This window comes from Myotis lucifugus, unplaced genomic scaffold, assembly GCF_000147115.1.
Source record: "Myotis lucifugus unplaced genomic scaffold, Myoluc2.0 scaffold_1, whole genome shotgun sequence".
Taxonomy (NCBI): Eukaryota; Metazoa; Chordata; class Mammalia; order Chiroptera; family Vespertilionidae; genus Myotis; species Myotis lucifugus.
In genome coordinates, this window is record NW_005871049.1 from 23,182,447 (window position 1) to 23,192,729 (window position 10,283).

The 10,283-nt window shown below is 44.3% G+C and overlaps 1 protein-coding gene and 1 pseudogene across 1 annotated transcript; one reads left to right on the forward strand and one right to left on the reverse strand.

The window, feature by feature from the left end:
* Window positions 1–1,933: 1,933 nt before the first annotated feature.
* LOC102436096 lies at window positions 1,934–2,795 on the reverse strand (annotated as a pseudogene).
* An 830-nt stretch (window positions 2,796–3,625) lies between these two features.
* On the forward strand, window positions 3,626–8,463 carry LOC111825738 (tripartite motif-containing protein 60-like). Its single transcript, XM_023752883.1, has 2 exons — window positions 3,626–4,507; window positions 8,227–8,463. The coding sequence occupies exons 1-2, from the start codon at window positions 3,626–3,628 to the stop codon at window positions 8,461–8,463; spliced, it is 1,119 nt and encodes a 372-aa protein (XP_023608651.1).
* The last annotated feature ends 1,820 nt before the right edge of the window (window positions 8,464–10,283 follow it).

Sequence of the window (10,283 nt, forward strand, 5' to 3'; positions counted from 1 at the left end):
TATAACTAATTTTTTTGCAACTTTTCCCTATAGTCATACCAGCCTTTTGCCATTTCTGGACAGGAAATCTCTATGAATTTACTTGTAAACTTTTCATTATATATATAATAAAAGGGTAATATGCAAGTCGACTGAACAGTGGAACGACTGGTAACTATGATGGGCACTGACCACCAGGGGGCAGATGCTCAACACAGCAGCTGCCCCCTGGTGGTCAGTGTGCTCCCACCGGGGAGTGCCACTCAGCCAGAAGCCCTGAGCCGGGCTTACAGCTGGTGAGCGCAGTGGCAGAGGTGGCGTTAAAACTGTCTGACTGCGGCTTAGGCCCGCTCCAGTCAGACATCCCCCGAGGGCTCCCGGACTGCTAAAGGGCACAGGCAGGGCTGAGGGACCCCCCACCCCCCACCCCCTACCCCCAGTGCACAAATGTTGTGCACCGAGCCTCTAGTACAGTGATGGCGAACCTTTTGAGCTCAGCATGTCAGCATTTTGAAAAACCCTAACTTAACTCTGGTGCCGTGTCACATATAGAAATTTTTTGATATTTGCAACCATTGTAAAACAAAGATGTATATTTTTGATATTTATTTTATATATTTAAATGCCATTTAACAAAGAAAAATCAACCAAAAAATGAGTGTCATAGGTTTGCCATCACTGCTCTAGTATATTTCTAAAAGAGACTCTTAATTTACATACTTCTACATTAAAATTTTTTAAATTATTTATTTTTTAAATTTATTTTCTTATAAAGGGTGAGAGGATGGGGCATTGAGTCCAGCAGAGAGTGAATTCAGCCTTCCCAGGTGCTTGTTCTCTTCAGGCCGTCAGTGGATGGGTGTTGCCCACTGACATGTGGAGGGCTGTCTGCTTTTCTCAACAGATTCAAATACTAATCTCTCCCAGAAATCTCACAGTCACACCCAGAGTTAGTGTTTCAGCAGCCAAATGGCTATCCAGTGGTACAATCAAGTTGAAATATTAAATTGACCAGACTATTCTTCAGAGTTTTCTCAATCGCTTATAGTTCCTGTAAATAGATGCTTTGGAACTCTGATGAGATTTAGATTCATTTATCAGGCAAAACTTTCTCACAAATAATGGTGTAGTCCCTCCAACCGTTGTATGATGTCTATTTTTTTTTTAAGAGAGGGAGGGAGAGAGAGTGCCAGAGAAACATTAATGTGCGAGAGATACCTCAGTTAGTTGCCTCTCTTACATGACCCATCTGAGGATGGAACCTGTGTCCTGGTGCACGGGACAACACTCCAACCAACTGAGCCACACAGGCCCCTCTTTTTATTAACGGGCCTTTAGGGTTAGAGAAATGGGGGTGAGAGAGAGAGAGAGAGAGGTTGATTTGTTCAACTCATTTTTGCCTACATTCCTTGATTGTTGCTTGGGCACTGGCCATGAACTGACTCTGAAACAGTGACACATCTGCACCATGCTCCAGCCAACTGAGCTGCCTGGCCAAGATCACGTTTTTTTCGCCCAAATATTTTTTTACTTTAATGAAGCTGGTACAGACCATGCCCATTTAAAAGTCATCCCTGGCTGAAATGTACAAATAAAATTAAAAAAGAGCAGTGTTCTGTTGCACACACTTCTGCACGAATAACTTTATTAAATGCTGATGAAAATTAAAACTTTTCCAGGATCTTCTGACAAGATTTTTTTTACTCTTTAAAATATATATCTATATATATTTTTTTATTGATTTTTTACAGAGAAGAAGGGAGAAGGATAGAGAGTTAGAAATATGAATGAGAGAGAAAGATCGATCAGCTGCCTCCTGCACACTCCCTACTGGTGATGTGCCTGCAACCAAGGTACATGCCCTTGACCAGAATCGAACCCGGGACCCTTCAGTCCGCAGGCCAACGCTCTATCCACTGAGCCAAACTGGCCAGGGCAAGATTTTCCTTTACTCTTAAAATACTTTCTCTTCAGTAAAGCCATCTTTGGCGTTAGTCGTAACTCTCACCTTATCTGTCATCTTGACTCCAACCTGATATTCCTCTTCTTTTGGTCCAGACCTTCAGATTTTAAAAGTAGCTTCAAGCTGATGAAAGGTCATAATTCCACAGTTCAGTTCACTGAAAAACTCCCACCTCCCACTGAAAGTCATAGTCCAGGAGTGAAGCAATCACATGCTAGAACTTCCGGGCCAATTAGAAGTATTATGAACACTTGCATTGGTCCACCTCATTTATCACAAGCCTCAAAATGCACAGTCCTGAAAAGGGTGGCCTCCCTGTGCACACACATAATATTTCAAAAGGAGAGGGCGATATGAAGGAGGTTGAGGCTTGATCACCAAAACTCAGCACAGTGAAAACCAACAATAATGAATAATGGGCACTAGAATTCAAATTACCACAGGTTTTAAAGAGATGGGGGTGTCACTTTTCAATTCCATTTTGAACACCACATTACAAAAGAATTATTTTTAACAATAAGAAAGGATTGAAGAGAAAGAAAAAAAAGGGATATCTAAACCATTGAATGACGCGCTGTTGTTCCTGACAAACTTCACTCACATCTTCCTCCTCCATTCCCAGTTGTCTTGGAGTGTGATTATCAACATTTCTCTGACCCTCCAAGAGAAACCTGAGCCAGTTCATTGGAACTCCCCGTCTTAGCATGATTCTTTGAGTTTCTTGAGATGTGTTGTCATTTTCACATTGAAGTGAATCTCACTGCTGTCCTGTCCAATGACTGAGTTGAATGTACCCTCCTTCCTTCTTATTCCCCAAGTTCCCTGTTGAGGGTTTTGCCTCTTAGTCTCACATGTGCTTGGTGCTTCACCTGGGGTCTCCGCAAAGAAGGAGCCTCTGGTAGGCAGGACCTCACTCCTGGGCTTACAAATCCTTCTCTTCCCTACAGCACAAGATCCCTTTTTTTTTGGTGATGCTTGAGGCCAATAATAAATTTGCCTAGATTGACTAATTCCTCTTAAGTTGCAAAATAGGTAGACTTTACTTCTCACTCCTCCTTAAATAAATATAATAATAAAAGGGGTGATATGCTAATTAGACAGGATGTCTTCCGGAAGTCCTTCCTGACAAAGGAGGGGCCAGAGGGAAGCCAGTTCAGGTATAGGGTGCCTGCTGGCGGCTGGAGCAGAGAAGCCTGGGTCCCAGGTGCCAGAGGGAAGTGGGTTCTGGCAGCCAGGGGAAGGAAGACCTACTCTTGCACGGCTTTTGTGCATCAGGCCTCTAGTTGTCATGATAAATGATTTGGTCTACCTGACATATTGTTCATACAGGCAGGGAAGGGTTAATGCTGATTGAACTTTTAAGTGGTGATATCTTTTGGTTCTCAGAAACCTCTTACGACTTGCATGTTGCTTGTTTTTTTTTTTTTTTTTTTTTTTTTTTTTTTTTTTTTACCAGAGTCCACAGTTGATTTCCACCGGGGGCAACCTGACATTAGATACAGGAGAAGCTTACTAGTTTAGGAAGACTGGACATCAGCTGATCATGGGAACTCTTCTGGGAAGCTCCTAGTGCCTTCCACAGTGAGAGAGTCCTGAGCAGACCTCAGCTTCTCACTTTCCCTCACTCCCGGAGGATCACACGGTCTGAAGAAAGCCTTTTCTGATAGTCACCTTCACTGCACCATGGTCTTTGCTGCTTCCCTGGCCGAGCTCCAAGCAGAGGCCAGCTGTCCCATCTGCCTGGATTACCTGAGAGACCCAGTGACCATTGCCTGTGGGCACAACTTCTGTCACTCCTGCATCCACCAGCGCTGGGAAGGTCTACAGGGCATCTTTCCCTGTCCTGTCTGCCTCCACCACTGCCCTGACAGCAGCTTGAAGAGGAACACCCAATTATGTCACATGACTGAGATTGCTAAGCAGATCCCCACCTCAGGGAGCCAGAGGGAAATGCAGGAAGAAATACCCCTGTGTGGTAAGCACCATGAGGTCCTGACCCTGTTTTGTGAGAAAAGCCTGGAGCTGCTGTGTCCCCAGTGCAAGGGCTCCTTAGACCCCCAGGATCAGGCCCTGATCCCCATTGAGGAAGCTGCAGCTAGTCAGCGGGGGATGCTCAAAAGGCACATTGGGGTCCTCACTAACAGCCTTGAAAGTGATGAAACTGTACATAAAAAGCAAGTTGCAAATATTTGGGAAGTAAAGAGAAAGATGGAAAAATGGAGGGAGGAATTGGACTATGAATGTAAAGAACTTAAGTTTTTATTGGAAATAGAGTTCGATGAAATTGATAACGATCTGCTTATAGCAGAGAATGATGTTGAAGAAAAACTAATTGAAAATGGAAAGCAAATTTCATACCATATGTTCAGGCTAAACATTCTGTTATTTGAAATAGAAGAGAAGTGTTTGCAGACAGACCTGGATTTACTCACAGGCATTGAAAGGATCCACAACAGCTATGGAAACATAGAGTCCCCAGCAGTGTTTTCATGTGAATTACCAAAGGAGATTTTCACTCTCCCCCCACATTACGTGGGCCTGCATAAAATGATCCGCACGTTTCAGGTAGAGTTGACACTGGATCCTGAAACTGCCCACCCAAGTCTCATTATATTAAGAAATAGAAAAAGTGTGATATATAGGACATCATTTGGTTTTCATAATCCCCAGGCACTTACTTCTTACCCAGCTGTCCTGAGTTCTGAGGGATTTGATGCTGGCAGGCATTTTTGGGTGGTAAACATAGGAGGCACAGGGGAATGGTCCTTAGGTGTGTGTAAGGACTCTTTCCCCAGAAATACTCTATCATCATCATCCCCAAGCAACGGCTGTTGGACTCATACATTTGGCCCTGCCTCTATAGGACAAGGAAAGATTGGTGTTTTCCTGGACTATGAGTTGGGAGAGGTTTCATTTTATAATTTGAATAGCTGCTCATACTTGCATGGAATCACTGCTACATTTACAGGAAAACTTATGCCTTATTTCTCCGTTGCATCTTCTTCAGAATCTCTTACAACCAGTATCATCAGAGTCTAGTGATGACAAATTTGAAAGAAATGTTGTATGTGCTTAGTCTCTACTCTTGCTGTTGAAAGGAATACTTATAATAAAGATCCTGATTCCAGTTTTGATGTTTGAATGTTGCAAGTTTGTAGGATGCACTTCTCTCCTCCCTGACCTTACACCTGGGAAAGCTGATGAGAAAGTCCAGGTGCTCTATCCTTGCGGGTAGGGGGAAAGTGTCAATCAAACAAGCTTCTGCCAACATCATCCAGTACCTGCCATGAACACCACAAGCTAGTCCCTTTCCCTGTGCTCTCAGTCATTTTGGGACCTAATGTAATATCCAGCCTTCTCTCTGTCCAAAGCCTCATCATGTGAGTCATAAAATTTTTCATACTCTCATCCTATGTGGTGAGTCATCATCAGTGTGAGCATTTGAAACCAATTTCGGATGGCTCTACCCTGACTATGCAAGCTGGTCACCACCTTTTCCAGATATGAAGGCCCCCACCAGGGCTTCCTCCTCTGGCTTTGGGTTATAACACACCCTGGTTCCCTAGGCAAGGGTGTCCTTTCAGCTTTGCTCTGCATTTGCTGAGTTCGATGGAGGCTGTGTTGTATATTTAACTGACCTAAGTCAGAAGTTTCGGTAAGAAAGATATTCTAGGCCAGCCAGTGATGCTCCTTCAGTGGTTGAGCATTGACCTATGAACCAGGAGTCTAGGGCACATGCCCTGGTTGCTGGCTCAATTCCCAGCAGGGGGCGTGCAGAAGGCAGCCAATGGATGATTCTCTCTCATCACTGATGTTTCTATGTCTTTCTCTCTTCCTTTCTTTCTGAAATCAAGAACATTTATGTTTTTAAAAAGAAATACATATTATTTACTTTTTATTATTTTTAAAATATTTTCCATATACATTTTTGGGAAATCTAATTGTCTTATTTTTGTTTCATGTTTTATTCAATTATCATGTACAGGGCTGAGCAAAAGCAGGTTGACAGTAGTCATACAAATATATACAGTAATAAATAACAAATAATACAAGAATACACTTTTGCATATTAATCACTGTAAACATACTTTACTTTTATTTATTTATCAGTAGCCCAATGCACGAAATTCATGCACATTAAAAGGGAATTAATTGCCCTAACCGGTTTGGCTCAGTGGATAGAGTGTCAGCCTGCGGACTCAAGGGTCCCAGGTTCGATTCTGGTCAAAGGCATGTACCTTGGTTGCAGGCACATCCCCAGTGGGGAGTGTGCAGGAGGCAGCTGATCAATGTTTCTCTCTCATCCATGTTTCTAACTCTCTATCCCTCTCCCTTCCTCTCTGTAAAAAATCAATAAAATATATTTTTTTAAAAAGGGCATTAATTAGCAGAGATATTTTAATATTGCTATTTGCCCTTTCTCTATAATAGAAGTGTGAGAGATGAAAGGAAATTAGTAAAATGTATATGAAAATAATATATAAATTTACTAATATATAAACAGTAACAAAAGGATTAACAACAACAGAGGCATGATATAAAAACGACAAAAATATGATATGAAAACAACAAAAACATGATATAAAACAATAGTGATGCAATGACTGATAAAGTGATTAAACTTATTCTAATATCTCCCTGTACACCACATTAAGAGTGAAAACACTTTCAGAGTGCTTGACTAATTTCCCTTGTGATGAAGTACTTAGAACTTTAACTGTAACATCACATGCTCTTCAAAACTCAAGAGAAAGCAACATATAACTGACCATGTGCAAAAACGGGTTCAGGTAGGAACATGCCTACTCTGTCTAGAGTTTGTCCTTTTGATTTATCAATAGTCATCACAAATGCTGGTATCACGGGAAACCGTCATTGAATCAATTTAAATGGGAGGCCAGTGTCAGATGGGAACAAATTAATTCTTGGAATCAGAACAGCCTCTCCCTCTGCAGATCCTGTTAATACTTCAGCTTTGATAATGTTAGGTCATAATCTTTTGATAATAAATCTGGTATCATTACAAAGACCCCATTTACTATTGAGATTTCTCGATAGCATGATGATTGCACCCACTTTCAATTTTAATTTATGACACGTTATTCCTGAAGGAGTAATAATATTCAGAAATTCGATGGGGAAAATTTCCTTTGTTTCTTTGTTATGGGGTGGGGCCACAACATTAGTAACAAAGAAACAGAATTAAAACTTTATTGTGGGGAGCCGCTACAGTGTTTTGGACAGGTTCAAGCCTTGGACTGATGAGAGGGCACAGTCCTCTCATTGCCACGTGCAAGTCCCAGCTTGGAGGGCAGGGCCCTCCCAGCACAATTATAGCCAACAGCTGTAGTTGTAAGCTTGAACCTGTGGTCGGAACACATGGCCCCACATGCCTGAGTGATGTGGGCTTGATAGAATTCAGGTGCATGTAGTTGAGTAGGATTGAAACCCAGGAGAATGTTTGTAAACATCTTGGTCACGCCCTTACTTTGCCTCGTAGCATCTGCTATAAACTAAAGGCATGGCTGTGGGCGTGGTCGCTGTCTCTCAGAGAAGCAGCGTCCCACCGACACCCGGCTTTCATTCTCTTGTCTGTCTTTTCTAAGCCTTTCAGCCGCCCCACTCAGGTTCACCCTGTGCTGGCATGGCACACTTTAGAAAGATCTGCCTCCACGCTCCCAGGGCAGGTTCCTGCCTCAAACTCTGCCCTTATAGGAAACAGCTCCGGGAAACAGCTGGGGGAGGGCACACCGTTGCCAAGACAACCCCTGTAGGACTAACTTCCTTCTGCTGGGTTGAGGTTCCTCCATATATGACGAACACCACCCATGGTTTTTATGTAAGTAGATTTATTCATTCATTTATTTAGTAATTCAATTCTTTATTAAGGAAATTTCATTCTTTTGTTAGAACTTTTTAGATTTGTGTTTGCAAACATTTAACATGGGGGTGGCGAGGGGAAACCAAGAACAACCCACACCACCCTTTCCCCAGCTTCTGCAGCAGCAGCAGCAGGACCTAGAATAGGGCTCCAGAGAGGGGTTTTCACTTGAACCTTGTCTGGCTCGCGCTCCGGGCCCCGAAATGCCTTCATTACCTAGGAACTGGGCTCTGGGTAGCGTTGGGGGAGCTCTTGGTCGCTGCCTCCTAGACTGTGTCGGGAGGCTGCTGGGTCGCTGCCTTTGGGACAGCGTCGGGGGAGGCCTGGACCGCAGCTGCCTGACTGCAGCGGAGACCTTCCAGGACTCCTGGGCAGCGTTTTTCCACGGGCCTTGTGCCCGGAGTTGGCGGTGATAGTGAGCCAAGTTCATGATCATGTTGGACACATCCTTTTGGTCAGAAGGCCGACCAAATGTCAAGATCTCACTCAACATGTGGAATGTGCTCTCTGCCGGGCAGAAGATCGCTTCCACCAGCCTCGCCTCCAGGTGAACTGTCTTCGGGCTCTTGAGGTGCTCCGTGTGGAACCAGTGAGCCTGCTCCGTGTGGGGCTCTTGAGGTGCTCCGTGTGGAACCAGTGAGGCTGCTCCGTGTGGAACCAGTGAGGCTGCTCCGCACTGTCCCCCAGCACCTGGAATGGCACCTCTCCCCGCTGCTCCACTTGCGCGCGTGGGAAAGCGCTTGGTGGTGGCCATGCTGCAGCGGGACACGCGGGGAGTGCTGGTGCAGATGCAAGTAGGCCAGGCTACCGCCAACATACTTTCTTTTTAAATCCTCACCTGTTGATATCTTTATTGAGAGAGAGAGGAAGGAGGGAGGGAGGGAGGGAGAGAGAGAGAGAGAGAGAGAGAGAGAGAGAGAGAGAGAGAGAGAGAGATCTACCTGAGAGAGAAGCACCAATCAGTTGCTTCCTGTACTTGCTCTGACTGGATTGAACCTGAAAACTATGTGCCCTGAATGGGAATCGAATCTGCAAACTTTCTGGTGTAGGAGACCACATCCCAACAAACTGAGCCACCGGCCAGGGCTGTGAACCTGCCTTTGACAATCCCTGTGTGACCTCCAAAGGTCACAGAGTTGCTTTGGCATTAAGTGAAATTTCAACCTTTGAGAACATGCTGCTGTTTGTATGCCTGTATGTGTATTGTTTAAGTATTTGGAAATAAAGTTGCAGTTTGCATCTCTCTGTACTGTTCATCTATCTCCGTATCTTGAAAAGATGCTCAGCAGAGCTTTCATTGAGGTACCTGGGACCACTGCACTGACCAGAGTGGCCCTGCTATGCTGTGGTGATCTCAGGTGCTTATTCTTGTAAAGTGCAGTGTAGGCCAGCAGGCGCTGCTCCATTACCCACCCAGGGATCTAACTCCCTCAGTCATGTGTTGTCACAGCACTGGGTCAGTACAGCTAGAGAAAGAGGGAGCATTGAAGGGCCACCCTGAGCATTGATGTCCAACACCAGGAAGAGACACACACTTTTCTCTTTTTCCATTTTCTAAAAGTCATTGCAAGCCCTACTTCTCTGCAAGGGGTGAAGAATGCATGTATTGGGAGGTGAAAAGCTACTGTTTGCTACAATTCCTGATTCCAATTAGACATTAGTAAAATGTACATTACTGATGAGTATGAGAATGAAAAGTCTTTCATTAGAACTGGTAAAAAGATTACCATAGGAATTTATAGTAGTTTGCCTTAATCCTATAGCAGTTGTTCAATAATGTCACCTATAAAGAAGATATTTCTTCTTTATGAAAAGTCTTAAAACATTATTTCATAGAAATGTAAAGCTCTATCATTTTGCAATTTTGGTGGCTCATTAGAAAATGAATCATTGAGTCTAATGTCTATACACAATGGGATAAAAAACATAATGGGAGAGACTTCTGTTGACAATTAGCCTCAGAGCTACCTTTTAAAAAATCCATGCTAATAAAAGGGTAATATGCTAATTAGACCAGACATCTTCAGGATGTCCTTCTGGACAAAGCCACAGTGGTGGGGGCCAAGGCAGAGGCTGTTAGGGGTGATTAGGCCAGCAAGGGAGAGCAGTTAGGGGCAATCAGGCTGGCAGGGGAGGGCAGTTGGGGGCAATCAGACCAGCAGGAGAGCAGTTAGGGGGCGATCAGGCTGGCAGGGGAGTAGTTAGGGACATCAGGCTGGCAGGCAGAGTGGTTAGGGGTGATCAGGCAGGCAGGTGAATGGTTAGGAGCCAGCAGTCCTGGATTGTGAGAGGGATGTCCAACTGCCTGTTTTGGGCCTAAACTGGCAGTCAGACATCCCTCGAGGGGTCCTGGATTGGAGAGGGTGCAAACTGGACTGAGGGACCCTCCTCCCCCGTGCACTAATTTCGTGTACTGAGCCTCTGTATGTGTTTGTGTGTGTGTGTGTGTGTGTGTGTGTG